Source organism: Ictidomys tridecemlineatus, chromosome 6 (assembly GCF_052094955.1).
Source record: "Ictidomys tridecemlineatus isolate mIctTri1 chromosome 6, mIctTri1.hap1, whole genome shotgun sequence".
Lineage (NCBI taxonomy): Eukaryota > Metazoa > Chordata > Mammalia > Rodentia > Sciuridae > Ictidomys > Ictidomys tridecemlineatus.
Window position 1 is genome coordinate 35,769,275 of NC_135482.1, and position 19,075 is coordinate 35,788,349.

General features: G+C 34.4%; 1 protein-coding gene across 1 annotated transcript in view; it reads right to left on the bottom strand.

Moving 5' to 3' along the window:
* Acss3 (acyl-CoA synthetase short chain family member 3) overlaps positions 1 to 19,075 on the bottom strand; it is a 159,110-nt gene that overhangs the window by 107,573 nt on the left and 32,462 nt on the right. The window contains exon 3 of the mRNA XM_005337999.5: positions 5,121 to 5,309. Coding sequence (XP_005338056.2) covers positions 5,121 to 5,309 — 189 coding nt within the window. The remainder of the gene's footprint in view (positions 1 to 5,120; positions 5,310 to 19,075) is intronic.

Consider the following 19,075-nt stretch of genomic DNA (forward strand, 5'->3'; position numbering starts at 1 on the left):
CTCCATTCCTATCCATTGACCTGAACATGTCATGATTTTATTCTCTTTTGATGCTAATATTCCATTGTGTGTGTGTGTGTGTGTGTGTGTGTGTACACATATATCTCACAGTTTCTTTATCCATTCCTCTATTGAAGGGCATCTAGGAGGTATGCAGGTGTAGCCAAAGTGTCCCTGGTAGGGACTGTAGTTAGGGTTAATCTCCCTTCCTTGTTACAAGCTGGGCATGCCTCAAATATCTGTCTATAGTGAATGATTCTTTAAATTCCAATACTGCTCAGTAAGTAGTCCAAGGCCAAGTCTGGTTGTCATTTATCTTCTGTGCCTATATAGGGTCTATCATTCCATAAACTCTCAACAAAAATTGTAGGACTAAATGAAAATTTTCATTAATTTGCAGAAACAAACATTTTTATTCTTTTAAATGTATTGCTTCTTAACCAAAAAATCCAAAACAAAGGAGATATATAATAAATGATTCAAGAAACAGCTAATCATTTCATGGTATTGCATTTACTCTTGAATTCTGATTTCTGGTTATAATCTATTTCATCTATGGAAAGTTTATATTGTGCAAATATATACATTTATAGTACTCTTTGCTTCTTGAATATCATTTAGTATTCATGGAACTGAGGCTCAGTGCAGTTACAAAGCTTGCCCCAGGTTACAAGGGGTAGAGACAGAAATGGGGCCAGTTCTTTGTGATTGAATAACCTTTCTCTTTCCTCTATAGCAAAATGATTTTTAAAAGAAAAGCAAAGGAAGAAAGAAAAGAAAAGAAGTCTTATTTCCTTTTATTGTATTTTTGAAGGTAGATATTTGAATATAATTCGCACTTTAATATCTGTAATACTTACAAAAACAGTTCTAGTTAAAATTCCATAAAATTAGGATTCTGAAAAAATGAAAGTATGCTACATATCAAGTTAAGAACATATATAGAATGTATCAGAACTTGAATAATTTAATAAAGTCAAAATTAAATTACTCTGGAAAAGTAATCCCTTTTGCATTTTATTGACAACTTTTATTAGAGGTTTTATTGGGTCTAGACTGACATTTTAGAATATATCCTTTTCATCTTTGTCTGTTAAAATTTAAAAAAAAAAATTCTTTAGCCAATTTGTTTGAAAATCAGGACATAAAAATCACAGATTTCAAATATTTGTTTTGTCTAGAAATCTCATATGCATATCTCTATCTCCATCATCTCTCCTTAAATTTGACCTAATAGCCTTACCCATAAGAGTATGCATGTATTGCCTCTACTCCTTAACAATATTGTACATCTGTGTGTGATGAATAAAAACTCTTCCTACAGTGCAGCATTGGGTAGGTCCTTATTTACATACATATTTATATATGTACATATATCTATATATATTTTATATATTTCAATTTCTTCATATCTTATAGGATGTATCTTAGAAGAAAATAACATGTCTAATACCTTTGTCTAAATGGTGTTTAGCTTTTTTGTAGCTAAAAACCTAGAGCCTATAGCTTCCTAAGAGCCCTTACCAACTTCCCATGAACTTACAGGTCAGTGACAGATTGATAAAACCCTCAAGATTTCTTTCATAAGCAATAACTTCACGGGTCAATAAAAATAATAATAATAAAAAGAACTCAGGTACTTAGTCCACAAAACAACTTTCTAGTTCTAATACCTTACCTTTTAGCAGATGAATTAAGCTATATAAAGCCTCACTCTAGGCTTAGCACTCAGAGGACCTAGAATGCAAGCTACTTCCCTAAAAACACCTTGTCTTCGTGTCTGAAACTCTAAAAGCCAGCCATCTCTTAACTCCTACAAGGACTTTCCTTCCTCAGTCTTACAACTGACATGTTCTGATTTTTTAAAAATTTCCCATTTCTTCAAAAGTAGAACATGTACCAAAGTGTCTCGCTAAGGCCTCCAGCCTCGCTCCTCATTCCTATGATATTGCAAAGCTTGTCTCCTCTTTAACATTGTTTAAAACATGATACTCCCCTGCTCAATAACTTCCAGTGGTTTATTTACAGGTCAGACAAAACCAGCCTTGGCAAGCTCACTTTTCTATTTTCGCTGTCACGCCAATCTACTTATTTCCTCCCAAATGACTTTTACTCTTTCCTGCCAGTAATGCTTGATTCGTACTGTTTCCCCGGCTTTTGGATCTTACTAACGTCATTCTCTTCCACCTGAATCTCAGCCAAGACCTAACTCAGATCTCACTTTTTTTTTTTTTTCACAGAGCCCTCTTCAGCTACCAAAACCAAAAGAAATGTCCCTTCCTCAAAATTAGGGAGTCTGCAAACTATTTCTGTCAAGCTTTATCAGAACACAGACATGCCCATTGTGGATTTACTGCCTGAGGCTGCTTTTGTGCTACAGAAGTAGAGCTGGGTGCCTGCAACAGAGAACAGGTACTATGCAATGCCTGAAATACTCACTCTCTGGTCATTTTATAGAGAAATGTTCACTGAACATTCTAAACTCATAGAATAATAATAATATTTAAGTGAATGTTACATCTTAGACACTGTGCTATTTTAAATATAATATCTTAAGAATATTTTACAAATTATGAAATTGTTTCTCTTAGTATCCCATTCAAACGTGACCCTAGCCCTCTCTGTTCTTAATCATTGGGTTATCACCCCATTCCTAGAAGTATATAGATTTTTGAAAATAATTATGTGCCCACATATTTGATAACTATTATTTTTTATACTTTTCCAAGGTCAGTACCAAGCACATGGAGGGAGCCTAATAAATAAATGTTGAATAAATAAATTAATAATTATTTTTCTTATATGTCTTATATACCACAGTATATGACAAGATAACTTGAAAGGCATATACCTTATTTTATATTTTACATTTCTCAAAGCACTTAGCACCCAGAACTGACTCAAAAAAGAATGTAAAAGTAACAGATAAATGTCAAATAAAAACATTTTTTGTGTATGTGGTGTGGGGATTGAATTGTGATTTGAATCCAGGGCCTTGTGCATATGAGGCAAGCACTCTACCAACTGAGCTGCAGGTTGCATCGCTATACCAGAACTTAAATTGTACTACAGGGCAATAGTAACAAAAACTGCATGGTATTGGCACCAAAATAGACTTGTAGACCAATGGTACACAATAGAAGAGAGGACACAGAGACATAAATACAGTTATCACATACTAGACAAAGGCACCAAAAACATATTGGAGAAAAGATAGCCTCTTCAACAAATAGTGCTGGGAAAACTGGAAATCCATATGCAGCAAAATAAAATTAAGCCCCTATCTCTCACCATGCACAAAACTCAACTCAAAGTGGATCTAGGTCTCAGGAATTAAACCAGAGACCCTGTGCCTAATAGAAGAAAAAGTAGGCCCAAATCTTCATCATATTGGATTAGGCCCCAACTCCTTAATGAGACTCCTATAGTGTAAGAAATAAAATCAAGAATCAATAAATGGATGGATTCAAATTGAAAAGCTTCTTCTCAGCAAAAGAAACAACCAGTGAGGTGAAGAGAGAGTCTACAGAATGGGAGCAAATACATCAGATAGAGCACTAATCTCTAGAATATATAAAAATTTAAAAATCTTAACACCAAAAAAAAAAAATAAATAACCCGATCAATAAATGGGCCAAGGAACTGAACAGACACTTCTCAGAAGATGATATACAATCAATCAACAAATATATGAAAGAATGTTCAACATCTCCAGCAATTAGAGAAATGCAAATCAAAACTACTCTAAGATTCCATCTCACTCCAGTCAGAATGCCAGTTATCAAGAATACAGGCAATATTAAGTGTTGGAGAGGATGTGGGGAAAAAGGTACACTCATACATTGCTGGTAGGACTGCAAATTGGTGCAACCACTCTGGAAAGCAGTATGGAGATTTCTTGGAAAACTTGGAAAGGAAACACCATTTGACCCAGCTATAGCACTCTTTGGTTTATACCCAAAGGGCTTAAAAGCAGCATACTACAGTGATGCAGCTACATCAATGTTTATAGCAGCACAATTCACAATAGCTAAATTGTGGAACCAACATAGATGCCCTTCAGTAGATGAATGATAAAGAAACTGTGGTCTATATACACAATGGAATATTGCTAAGCATTAAAAGAGAATAAAATCAGGGCATTTGCAGGTAAATGGATGGAGTTGGAGAATATCATGCTAAGTGAAGTAAGCTAACCCTCAGAAAAAAAATGCAAAATATTTTCACTGATAAGTGGATGCTGATCCGTAATGGGGATTAGAGAGAACATGGGAGGAATACAGGAACTTTAGAAGGGCAAAGGTGAGAGAGGGGAAGGAAAGGGGTATGGAGGTAGGAAAGATGGTGGAATGAGATGGACATCATTACCCTAAGTATATGTATGAAGAAAGGAATGGTGTGACTCTATTTTGTGTTCAACCAGAGAAATGAAAAATCGTGCTCCATATGTGTACTATGAATTAGAATGCATTATGCTTTCACATATAACAAATTAGAATAAATAAATTTTAAAAAGATAAAACAACAATACATTTTTTAAAAAATATAAAAGAACAAAAACTTAATTCATGAGGTGGTGCACACCTGTAATCCCAGTGACTCAGGAGGTTGAAGTAGGAGGATTATGAGTTTAAAGCCAACCTCAGCAACTGCGATGTGCTAAGCATCTCAGTGAGACTCTTGTTTCTAAATAAAATATAAAATTGGGCTGGGGATGTGGCTCAGCGGTCTAGTACCCCTGGGTTCAATCCCTGGTACTGCCTCTCAAAAAAAAAATTTAATTCATGACTTAATGGCTTGATAGTGAATTTGTTTTACCATTGAATAGCATTTCATTAGATGGATGCATGACACTTTGTTAACCTATCATCTGTTGAAGGATATTTTGGTTGCTTTCAGGGTGTTTTGTTTGTTTGTTTGTTTGATTTTTGTTTGTTTTGGTGATGATGAATAAAGCTGCTATAAACAAAAAAAAAAAAAGAAAAAGAAAAACAAATTTTAAGTACCCCATTTGAAAAGAAGATCAAAAGAAGTAAGAACATTCTTGGATAACTCATCCACAGGTAAATATGGCTATAATATAGGTAGCTATAACCCAATTTCCCAAAGAAAGCACTTACCTTTGCATGATCAATGCGACTGCTTAATTCTTTGGATGCAAATCCCCCAAATATGAGACTGTGGATGGCTCCTATCCTTGCGCATGCCAGCATGGTATACATTGCTTGTGGGATCATGGGCATGTAGATGACAACAGTGTCACCTTTTTGGATTCCATGTTTAACCAAAACACCAGCCAGCTTAGAGACCTGTTACAAAATCAAGAGATCAGCAAAGTTTTCCTGTATTATTTCAGTAAATATGTAAGTTAAGGCAGAAATACTTGAAGTTGATCATCCCCCTGGATTTAAAAAGGTGAGAAAACACATATTTGATCATGGATGATCAAATGGTTTAGATGGTGACAATAATAACAGACATCTGCATCATAATTGATTATTAATCAATCTACTATTATTACATCATATGAATATTATTGCTTACATTTGCTTAATCCTAAGATATCTTTACCAAGCAACTGTTATGTGTCAGACATAAGGTTTAAAGTTGGGAGCACGAATCTGAAAAAGAAAGACACCAAACTGCCCCTGTGGAGCTTATATTCTAAAAGATAATCTGTCAAGTAAAAAAGAAAAATAAAATAATGATAAATTTAGATGAAAGTTGGGTTAACCATTGAAATAAACAAATAGATATTAAGAAAGAATTCACTTCCATACACTTATAAGGCAAATAAGATAGACTCTACTATATTGTTATTCCCATTTACAAATAAGGTAAGTAAGTCTGAGAGCTAATGAATTGTTAACCTATGATCAGAAAAGTAGTAAGTCATGTAACCAGGATTACTGATATCATGTTCTACACTCTCTCTATTATCTCAAGACAATTACTTTTTCTTTATAGTTTTTATATGAATTATTTATATAACACAATTTTCTTTGGGACCAAACACTTGAAATTCTTTTTACTTTCAACATTTTTTTTGTTAACAAACATACAAACTCTCTTTCCTCTTAATATGTATTTCTGCAATTTCTGATAATAAAGGCAAAATAGATCCTAAGCCCACACATGAGATAATTTGTTGCAAGAAATCTTTCCACAAGCAATTAGAGCAGGCTGTAAAAAGTATGGCAACCCTAAGTAGTTCGATATTCTTTCATGTAAAAATATTCCACTATAAAAAAAATGGTTCCTGGAATATAATAAGTTCTCTCTTTATCTCCTCCCTTGTCTTCCGCAGCACTGCTGACATATCATTAAATAAAACAAGACAAAGATCTCTATCTTTCGGGTGCTTGTATTTTAGCAAATGAAATACCAAAAACCCCAAATATGATAAATACATTATATATATTAAAAGCTATGGGGGGAGGAGAACAGAGAAGAGTAAACAGGGTTGGGAGGTGCTGGGTAAGGGGCAGATGTCATTGTCAGTGGGACAATTCAGGGAGACTTCAGCACAGACATGGAGGGTTGAGAATCAGCGGATCTCGGGGGATCGATATTATTTTAGGCAGTAGGAATGACAGCACAAATGTATAAAAGGGAAAGGGAATCATGAGAGATTCAAGGAGCAGCACAGAGACCAGAGGCAAGAGCACGAACAAGTGAGAAGGTAGCTGTGGATCAGGCAGAGAGCTCAAGGGGCCTGCAGGAGCCCAGGAGGCCAATGGAAGGTCAGCTGGTTGCCTTTAAATGTGACTGTCCAACATAAAAAACAGAGGGGGCTTGAGAGAAGGAATTGGGCCACTTGCTGTTTGTGGTTTCTTTGATTTCACTCAATCTCTCCCAATTTCTGAAGAAGTTTAAGGAATTCTGAATCCTGACCATTTTCCTTTCTTTATTCACTGTCTCTGGGTAGAAAGGGGAAGGTGTGGGCAGGGTTAAGAAGGAGAGAAAGTAAAATACCATCTGGTGAAAGAAAGAAAGTAAAATACCATCTCACTGATTCATTCTTCCCTAAACTGCAAACTCTGTATTTGAGTGCTATGTTTAAGAACTTCATGGGAGGGGAAAGGAGGAGAAGGGGGGATAGGAAAGACAGCAGAATAAAATAGACACTAGTATTGCTGTATGTATATACGTGACTACATGACCAATGTGATTCTGTAACCTGTACACTCAGAAAAATGAGAAATTATACCCCATTTGATTCAAATGTATGATATGTCAAGATCATTGTACTGTCATGTTTAACTAATAAAAAATTCAAAAAAAGAATTTCAAAATGTCCAACAAAAAATTACAAGAGAAGTATCCCAAAGAAATATAAATCATGATGGACATCATTATACAAAGTACATGTATGAAGACTTGAATTGAGTGTCAATATAGGTTATATACAAACAGAGATACAAAAATTGTATATATGTGTATTAAAAATTATAATGCAAAAAAAAAGAATAGTGTTACCTTAGATTAGGTAGAAGGAACTGAAAGGAGGGGAAGGCAGAGGATGTAGGGATAAGAAAGATAGTAGAATGAAACAGACATTATTACTTTATGTATGTATGTGACTGTATACTCAGAAAAATGAGAAACTATATCCCATCTATGTATGATATATCAAAGTATATAAGTGCATTCTTCTGTCATGTATAACTAATTAAAACAAATAAAAAACTTTAAAAAAAGAAATATAAATCATGAACAAATTCTATATGGTGCTCAAGAACCAAGATTAACACTGGGAAATTATAGCCAAACATTCCAGTGTATATTCCCTGCAGAAAGTGACCATGCTCTGTGATGACACTGATGAGCTCCCCATTTAAGGTAGGGATCTAAAAGAGACAAAGGAAAAAGAGTTTGCTTATTCACAGCTATAATTCTAACACTTTGAATAGTGCCTGTTGTTGAATAAAAATAATCCTCAACCAAGACTCAACCTAGCAATGACCAAGTAGCTTTGTATTTCAGTCTCATTGCCTAGTGTTGAATGTTCTGGAAAATGCCCATACCTCTTCTGTCCTTTGAAGAAATGAAATCAAGAAATTTAAGACCTATTATTGCAACTTATACATCAAAATCATGGGTCATAGGGCAAATATGACCTCAAGATCTATATAAGTTGAGGCCACATCACATCTTAAAAAATAAGCTGGCATATTAAATTCAGTAGGTCTCATATACACTGTGGTTTAGAGATTGTTTGAGAGCATCCCTCAGGTTCATGTGCTGGAAGCTTGGTCTCCAGTGTGGGAATATGGAGAAGTGATGAAACTTTCAAGAGGCAACCAAGTCATTGCAGGCATCACCCACAGAAAAGAGTAATGTAGTCCTGAAGAGACTCCAGATACTTTCTGCGAGAGCAGGTTGTTATAAAAAGAATATGCCTGGACTCTGACTCTCTTACTTCCTCTCTGTCCATGTGCTCTCTCCCTTTCACACATATTCTTGCTATGATACCATCTACCATGTTTTGATGTAGCAAGAAGGCCCTCACCAGAACCAAGCACTCTGGTGCCAAACACTTGAATCTCCAAACTTTTAGCTTAATAAGCGCTTTTTATGTGTAAAGTATCTAGCCTTTGGTATTTTGTAATAGTAACACAAAATAGACTGATACACAAATCTAGAACATGTTTTCTTGAAAAAAATGAAAGGTCTAGCACAACCAGGTCAGTGTTCTAGAATGATAAATAATCATTGAAACCTGGTGCTAGCTGAGAATATTGCTATAGAACTACCATTCACAGGGGCATTTGGTTTCCAGTCAAAGTTTGAAATCTATCCTCCTACATCCTATGAATGTATATTTTATGTTGTATGCTGACACCATAGTTCCATAAATGTATAAAAGGTGTAATATGTACCAATAATTGATTTTTCTCTCAATTGATATTTCTTCCATTTATATTATTTGCTCAGCTTCTCTAGACATCTGAATTATCAACCAGCACCCTGAAAACAACTTTATCAAATTAGGCTGCACCAGTTCTATAAGACCACTAGATGGAGTCAATTTTTCCTTACTTCTTCGAGTTACATTTCAAAATTTTGACCATGATATCCACATTAGAGATAGTCTAACAACAAAAGTTTTACATGACTAATATGGATTTCTTTTTCAGGAGTTTCCAGAGCTTAATTTCACTCCAATAAAAATTCCCAATGTAACTTGTAAATTTAGATGGATAGAAAGGTTGATATGTATATAGATAATATATGTGAGAAAATTTATGGGAAAATATAATTCTGGTGAGACTTTTAATAAATGGACTTAGAAAAGACAAGGTATTAATTCTTACCAAGAGAAAGTAAATAGGTGTTGATTTAATATCTATTTATTTGAAAATACTTAATGTAAAAATATTACTTGTTAATATTAAATCTAGAATTGGCTAACATGAAAACCCAGAACAGAACACTTTATAGTTGTGTTTATCAACTTTCCTTCATTGTGACAAAAACTTGAGATAGACAACTTGAAGGAGGAAGGATTTATTTTGACTCCTGGCTTCAGAGGTTTCAGTTCAAGGTCACTTGACTTCATTGTTTCTGGGCCAGAGTGAAGAATATCATAGTGGGTTGTGTGTGGTAGAACAATGATGCTCACCTCATGACAGTCAGGAGGAGAGGCAGAGAAAGAGAGAGATAGAGATAGAGATAGAGATAGAGATAGAGATAGAGAGAGAGAGAGAGAGAGAGAGAGAGAGAGAGAGAGAGGGAGAGAGAGAAACAGGAGACAAGGTGTACCCTCAAAGACTTGACCCCAAGGACCTACTTCCTCCAACTAAGGCCCACCTCCTACAGTTTCTCCCACCTCCCAATTACACCATAAGCTGGGGACCAAGCCTTCGGTACAGGAACATTCTTAGGAGAACATTCCAGAACCAAACAAAACAATAGTTTTGTTTTTTTTCTGAGATGCAAAAGAAATCATTTAGACTATATGTAGGCAACACAGAGCTATAAGATGAAAAAAAACCTGGAAGTCCCAGTCACCAAAGAGTTTATAATGATCAAATGAAGTTCTTTTGAAAAGGACATTCAATAGTGCTATGTCAGAGTTTAAGGTTCTGGAATTTTTATCAATTTCAGTTGGAAAAATATCAAAGAGAAGAAAAATATATATTATTTTTACCTAATGACATATTCTTATCCTCCCATGGATGTCTGAATGTAGATTTGTAATTTCTATTATCTGAGGGGAAATATTTTAAACTATGGCTTTTCAGCTGAAAGCAATATTAAATCATGGACCATTTACCCAATACATACTCACTTTTGCATCTTCTTATAATTATGTCTTAATGTATCAAAAGTTTGATAGTTTTATATGAGGCACAGACCTCCAAAATCTACTTTCAATCTGCCATCAAGAGCAATAGATATGTCATGCACCCAATATGGGACATTACACTGCTAGTCTGAGGAGAACTGTGCTGTAAAGGAAGCCTGAAGAAAGAAAATGAATGTACATATTTACTTAGTTACAATGCTGTTCCATTCTTCCCACTAGAAATTGTATAATCACTGGGTGCTAATTTAAAGCCATTTTGTTATGCAAATATCCGATCATTGGTTCAACTTTCATAATATATACTATGGGTCCTATACCAAGGTAAAGTCTGAAGATACAAAAATAAGAAAGATGTGGTTGGCCTTTTTATTTTTAATTATTCTATTTTTTAAAGAGAGAGAGAATTTTTCAATATTTATTTTTTAGTTTTCGGTGGACACAACATCTTTATTTTATTTTTATGTGGTGCTGAGGGTCGAACCCAGCACCCCGCTCATGCCAGGTGAGCATGTTACTGCTTGAGCCACATCCCCAGCCCTTATTTTATTTTTTATTTTTATTTTTTATGTGGTGCTGAGCCTTGAATCCAGTGCCTCACACATACTAAGCAAACATTTTGCCACTGAGACAAAACCCCAGCCCTGTGATTGGTCTTTAAACCAAAGAAATTTGGAGTCGTGGGTGGAGGGAATTATATAAATAAATTATAATGATAAAATAAGAAATGGAGCCATAAAAATATATAACATAAAAATTATATATATATGTGTGTATATATATATATATGGCTTATACATATTTCATTAGATACAAGTAAAACCTTTAAATTTGAGAATTATAAAGTAAATATAATGGCTTAGATAATAAAGAAATTTAATAAAAAGTATATGAATGAATTCTGGAAGATTTTATTTAAAAGCAGTTTGCACATTTTTATGATTTCATTACCAAAAACCTATGGCACAAATGTAATTAGTTAAACTTGACTAAAGGTGATGTTCTATAGGATAAATTTACACATGCTTCTCAAATAGCCAAGTGAGCCCATCTAAACAAAATCATGCTTATAGAAAAAAGAAAGAGTATCCAAATTTTAGTAAAAACATCAGCAATCATGAGCAACCATAGGACAATGTCAAATTAAATTGTATGAAAGGGAAGGCATATTCTCAAAAATAATACATTGGAAGCCGTTATCTAATCAATGACAAAAAATATAACTAATTTAGAAAACAATATCTGAAGAAACAGCTTAGTAATATTGGGAATAAAGGACCTGTTTTTGAGAACATGTATAATTTATCATAGAAAGAGATTGAAATATATTTTACTTTTTAATTTTACATTAATTGTGCATTTACTCTCTCATACCACATACACACACACACACACACACACACACACACACACACACACACACATTTTTTTGGCTTAACTTGCACCCTCCAAAAAATCATCAAAACAATCCCATAGGTTTAGGTCATGTGCCAACTATGCATCCAGGTGAATATCTGTGAGAAGAATCAACTTTTCTAAAACCTGCTCAAAAATTGTATTAAAACTATCTTTTTTGAGAGAAAATTTTTCAGGCCAGTGAATATTTTCATACAAGATAAGAAGCTTCTAGGAATGTAATTTTTTTAATGACACTGGCAATTTATTAGACCCAAGATTGAAATAACATTTATATAAACATAATATTCTAAAGTACTAAGTCAATTTAATTGTGAAACAGGCCACCTAATAGAAGGAAAGAATCGGACATGTTATTAAAAGAAGAAAAATCTTTGCTCAAAAGATAAAACCATACCATTTATGTTCAAAAGTAAAATATATTACACATCTAAAACAGATAACAATATAACTATTATATTTTAAAATGGCATTCATTAAATTTTGGAAGAAAATTATAAAATATCATCCTATATTTAAAACAATTATTTGAGAGTAGTCTAGAAAGCATTTTACTTGCATGTTTCTTCTTGTCAAATAATTTTCTCCTAATGACAGGCTAAATACTACTACTTAAAACAATTGTTTTTCTCATTTCCATTTCTTCACATGTGGTTTCAATCAATAGATGGTCATTTTCAGACTATGTGTTCACAACCAAAGTGAAATGGAGAATTATTTAATTCATTTAGTTCAAGCTTGAAATAAGTGCAATTTCAATAATCTTTGTGCTTTCGAAACCAATGTCACTTTCAGACTATATTTCACAGAAAATTAATTCAAATGTGCTTTCATTTCCTTAATATGCATATGTTGAAATTTACAAGTATAACAACAAAATTTCTTAAACCTTAAAAAGAACACCTTGTATATATTAAAACAGTGTTTCCATATATAATAGACCATTGTTGACAGGGAAAATAATCCTACATCAAGGAAAAGTCCAAGGTCTAAAGAATAGAAACTAAAATTGACTGCTATCATTAACACACACCATGACTACTCTGCATGTAATAAAATAAAAGCATACAGACAAAGAATATTTAAACTGTTGCCTCCCTTTTTTTTTACCATTTTAACATCTGTCCACACCAGGTATTAATAATTGGGTATTTATGACTTCCTCCTGCTTTCACTTACTTGATAATTTCTGCCAAATGCCCTAATCCTTATGGCAGGTGTCATTTGACTGACAACTAAAGACAGTTCAGAATGGATACGACCAAAATTCAGAATGAAGAGGGATGTAAGATGGGCTTAAACATCAGAATCAGAATCAATATCAGATATCCATACAGAGACTTGTTAAAATCTATTGAGTTTAAACTCTTCCTGAGAACAATGATGCATTAGTCAGCTTCATGTTAGTACAACAAAATACCAAAGGCAATTAACTTATAAAGAGAAAAGGTCTATTTTGCCTTTAGGTTCTGGTTGTTCCTGTTCGGTATCAGGCAGCTCCTGGGCTTTGGACCTCTAGACAAGATGGCATCAGGGTGGGAGCATACTGGGGAGAAATCACTTGTATCACCAACCAAAAAGCATAATGAGAGGGAGACACAGGGTCCTACAATTTTTTTCAAGGGCATACCCCCAATGACCAAAGAATCTCCCACTTAGCCTTACCTCCTAAATGTCCAAAACAGTGTCACGCTGGGGATCAATTCTTTAATACTTGGACCTTTATAGGACACAATATATATTCAATCCACAGAAAATAGGAAATAATTGAAAAATTCTAAGTCTTCCTTAAAAATAGGAGCTTTCCATATTTCTAAAATGTAATAATTGTTACATGATTTAGGGCTATGACAATGTAAATAAAAATATATTAACTGATTTGAGAAATATTCAGTGTGGCAAGGATGGTAAATGATGATGGATGGATATGGAAAGTAGGAGAAAAGGAAGTTTAAGAGTGGGTCTGGGTTTGGTTTTGGCAACTGGTTAGAAAATGATACAATTGGGGCTGGGGATGTGGTTCAAGTGGTAGCGCGCTCGCCTGGCATGCGTGCAGCCCGGGTTGGATCCTCAGCACCACATACAAACAAAGATGTTGTGTCTGCCAATAACTAAAAAATAAATATTAAAAAAAATTCTCTCTCTCTCTCTCTCTCTCTCTCTCTCTCTCTCTCTCTCTCTCTCTCTCTCTTTAAAGAAAAAAGAAAGAAAATGATACAATTCACAGTACTAGAAAACCCAGGAGGGAAAGCGAGATTGGACATGTCTAAATCTGAGTGGTAGAGGGACAACCAAGGGTAGACAGGGACTCATAAGTCCTATCCACGTTCTGAATACCCTCAGAAGAATGTGGGCTGGTGATAAAGAGTGGGAATAGGCAGTGCTGTCATCAGGAGTAACCACCCATCACACGTGGGCATGGAGCAGATGCAATGGCCCAGGGGAGGATGAGCAAAGTGCAAAGAGAACAGGGCCTAGAAGGAGCAGGCAGTGAGGAAATGGACACAGAAAACCTCACTTGAGAAGGAGGATCGACGAAATGGCCAGCAAGGTCAAGAAAAAAAGAAAGCAGGCGGAATAGCAGGAGTGGGTGGAGATGGTCGATTTTCAAGAATGTTAGGCCTGATAAAGAAGTAAAATATTGAATGTCTACTGGAATGATTAATAAGATCATATTAATTACCTTAGTTAAAGCAGTTTCAGAGGAATTAGCATATTTTAGGTTTTGGAGAAGTGACAAGAAAGTAGGAGAAGGCTTATATAGGCAATTATTTCAGAGTTAACCAATGAAGGGAAATAGATAAGAAATTAATGGTAGAAAGATTCAGGCATGCTTTTTTCTTGTTTTAATTTAAATTAATTATAACCGGTACATAAAAATTGTACATATTTATGAGGTACCATGTAATGTTTCTATCCATATAAGTACCGTGTAATGTTTAAAATCAGGATAAACATGTCTATCTCCTCAAACGTTTATCATTTCTTTATGGTGACAACATCTAAAACCCTTTCTTCTGGCTTTTTAAAATGTACAGTATGGTACATTTATCTACAGTCATCTTCCTGTGTAACAGGCACGTTTTTAAGAGGCAGAACTGGCAATAACATGGGTATGTAAGGGGCTAACCAAAGTCCTAACAAAATGTGTCGGAATGGCTTCACAGTACAAAAAAGGATTAACCTGCAATTGTAAAAGAAGGGAGAGAAAAAACCACAGATATGGATTAAAGTCAAGTCTGTCTCATTCACACTCATAATTGTCACTTTCCACAATTATGCATTCATTTGCCTTTATATAAGTATTCTGAAACATGTAGTAAAATGTGACCAATATGCAAACTTTCCAAATTTATTTTAAAAAAATACAGAATCTACTATAGTTTATTAATAAAGAGTATATGCAACTAAACAGAAATTTGTGTAAGTCGTCTAGACAAAGCTATTATATTCCTTTGATGAACAGAAAGACTGTGATATAATAACTGGCCCACCTATTTGTTTTTACTGTAAGCACTCAAAATGTGTAACAGAGTTATTATTTTAAAATAATCACTGTGTAGCTGCTATATACACTGCATTGAATGGCTAATTGAGAATATTAAAAAGTAATACTAATTCATGCTGTTAATTAAAGACTGATCCCTTTTCTCTCAATCTAATAAGTTATTTAATGTAGTGTTTCTCAAACTGGGTCTGTAGAGATGTTTTCAGAGCCTGGGAGTTCTCTATGAAAATTCTTAAACTTTGCATTTTCATTTTGATGACAATTTGAAAAATTAATATAGCATTACTTTGGATTATCTAGACTCCAATGCAAATTCACTACGATAATTTGTGTTTGTTTTTATAATCTCATGCATATTAAGTAAAGGGCAGATGACATCACTGTACACTGAATAATCAGAGGCTCTATAGAAGTTCAATTACCAATCTGTTATATTAGAAGTGAGGCATCATGGGGACCATGTCACCAAACTCGAATTCCCAGGGCTACAGCACTATATGCACATTGTAATCAGTCATTCAGTTCAAGCAAAACAGCACATTCACTATATCAAATTAGTATCCTCAATTGGCTTGTTTTGTAAGTTTGTTTTTCTCCTATTTATAAATCAGATCTGGCTTTATACATGTATGGTAGCACAAAGAAAAGATATGAAGGTATAGGTTTAATTGTTCATTAAAATAACAATAATTTAAGTAAATACCAAAAGTAAACAAGAATTATTTTTTTATAAAGTCCCACAAATTTTTTTATGTTGCACAAATTTGAGGGGAAATGACTGGTAAAGTAATCTTCCAGATTTCCTTTTTCTTTTAAAGAAAGGAAAAATTAAAAGATGTGAAACATGTCAACAGGAACCATGCATCCTTTAGGTGAATTCTACACTGATTATTTAACTAGAGCTCTAATTAAACACCCTTGGCACTTATATAGATAGTACATAAATTATGACAACCACTGTAGGGACACACACAGCATTTCTCAGCACTGGGCTATGTTCCTGTTAACCTTTACGGTTTCATTGGTCAATACATTCTGAAAGTCAATCAATATATGTGAAGGACTCATAGAGATCTTGCAAAACACCCCAGAAATGATACAAGGACATGAGATCATTGCAACAGTTGGGTTTGTTCCAATAACATTTACATCCTTCAACCAAAGAAACTGTACACATTTAAAGGAAGAAAATTCACAAAAATTATGCATACATGAGTAACAAAGAAACAGAGCGAACATAGATCATCACACATGCCAAGAATTTATCATAATATTCATAAATGTATCAAATTTCCCATAAAACCATATATGATATAGTTAACATTATTCAGCTTTGTAATGGAAAAGAAATGTTTTTAAATCAAGTATAGTATGAGAAAATAAACAATCAATTTCCCCCAGATCTCTAATCTTGACAATAATTCTATTGAATACAAGCTTCCATTGATTTATTCAAATTTATTGTACTTAACTAGAACCATAAAACTGCCAAATGAATTAAAATTAAGAGCATCATTTTCCATAGCTACACATTTTAATCTAATACAAAATGACATATATGACAATATTTTGTTTCATATGATCAAAACAAGATTCTGTCCTCCTATTTTCATTTGCATTCCTTTAGCCACTCAAAGTTCTTCAATTTATGTTAATCAGCTTTATCCTCCACTTGTTATAAAAGTTATGCCAGGTCAAAGGATTTTATAATTTAAAATGACCTTTGTTAGTTAAAGGTCAGAAACTGAAAGTTGTTGACGTTTCAGCTATACTAGCGTTGCTGATTGTACGCAGGTGCAAGTGCCAACCAACAGGTAAAAGAATAATTGTTACCAACTCTCCTCACTTCCCTGTTTTCTTTTTATATTCTGCTGCATCTAAATGTTAACAACTGTTTGTCTCCCTTCTGGACTTTCTGACAATCCATTTTTCCCCTTTCCTAATTCACTGAAAAGCCCAGAGACAAGTCCAGCAAAGGCACTCAATTTTGTCTTCAGGGTATATGCCTTCATTATTAATTTTGTCAAATCCAGCTCTTAGAAATATGCCCTGCAGGCCTAGAAAGAGCCACCTATGCATGCGCCATCTATTTCTGTCTTCCTTGCATGATCCAACTCATGCATCAATTCCACCGGCTCTTCCTCAAAACTGCTGGTCCAGGTTGATTCCTTCTCTATGCTACCAATGCACAAGTTGTATTGTTACATTGTCACATTGCTTTTTGTGTTTTTCTCACCAGGAAAACCATGAGATCCTTAAATGCAGGTTCCATATCTTACTCATCTTTATGACCTCCTTGCCTAATACAATAAATGTTACACAATAGGCATTCAACATATGTCAGAAGAATATCTCACCGAACAAAGTGTTCTTTCTTTACCTTTTAACATGACACCTCTTGTACTTCATTTTCAGCTCTTATTTGTTTCCCTGGACTCATTATTAATTAACTATAGGTTGTAATTATTTACATGTAAGGTCCTTGGAGTACTGAAAAGCAGACAAACAACCCTCCAAAGATGAGAAGAAGCAGGACATTTACAGATAGCTGATAATGTAATATACTGAATCAGATTTTTTTTTTAAATCTAGTAGGTATAGCCATAGATCCAAGAAAAGATATGTGGAATAGCTTCCTAAATCCTAGGCTGAGTCTATCTCTGTGCTTCTGCCTTCATTTCACATATGCAAAGAAAAGGCTGTTGTTATAAAGAGACATAGCTAAGTGGTGCCTATTCATGTCTCTTCTGGACTACTTATCATCTCATTGCTTGCAACCTTTCTGGATGCAAAGGAGCTGAAGTGATTCTTTTAACAATATGGAATTCTCCTGTTAGACTTGGAACACAACCTGACCCTGGCCTTCAGGAATCTCCACAGTCTGACTCAGCACCTCCCCCCGACACACACCTTCTCCCACTCTCCTCCCATCATGGGCCTCCTGGCTCTCCCAAGGTTCTAGGTCTATTCTTGCTTCACAGCCTCTGTGTGTCACACTTGTCACTCAGACATTCACATGAGTCTATCCTACTCTTTATTTGTGACTCAGCTCAAATTTCATATGTTCAGTAACAAATAGCTTTTCCTGAGAAACCTAAGACCTCAGCCCAGGAACCTCTCTAGTTTTTTACTTTCTGTTACACTAAATTGTATTGTATTATCTCTTTATTCCCACTATATCTCCCCATCTAGAATGCAATTTTCTTGTGTACAAAGAGTATGTATCATTCACAGCTGGAAATTGTAGTGTCCCCAGAGGTATCAAATATAAATAAAGTGCCTTATAAATATGTTTTGATAAATAAATTTAACTACATCATTCCAGTCCAAGAACATAAATTCAAATTAGATGCCCCACTGAGTTTCTTAACTTTCTAAAAGGTCAGAGTGGAGCCCTACTAAAGACAAGACAAATCATCTAGTAATGCCTATCAATAAGTAATAAAAATAAATTCATTAAGCAAATGTAAGAATAAAAAACATGGTCCAGATTTCCAGGTTCTCAAGATGGCAAAGTAAGAAAAGCTTTATATGAGGTGGGATACAGATCTCTGGCGTCAGGAATTGCACCAAGGATAATTGTCACCCTATTAGAAAACAAACCTTCCTAATATAAAAAAGAAAAATTAAAAATGTGAGGAGGACAAGTGATATTTTTAGAAATTATGTCTCTTTATCAAAGATCAGAGCTTTCATTACTTTCTTAAAAATGTTATTGAATGTTCTGTGTGTGGACTCACTCAATGCATAAGACAATCCTGCTCTCTAAGAGGCCTGTATTAGCTACTCTGTAAGTTAAAAAAGATGAATAAAACATTTCCCCTACCTAGAGGAGACTCTTT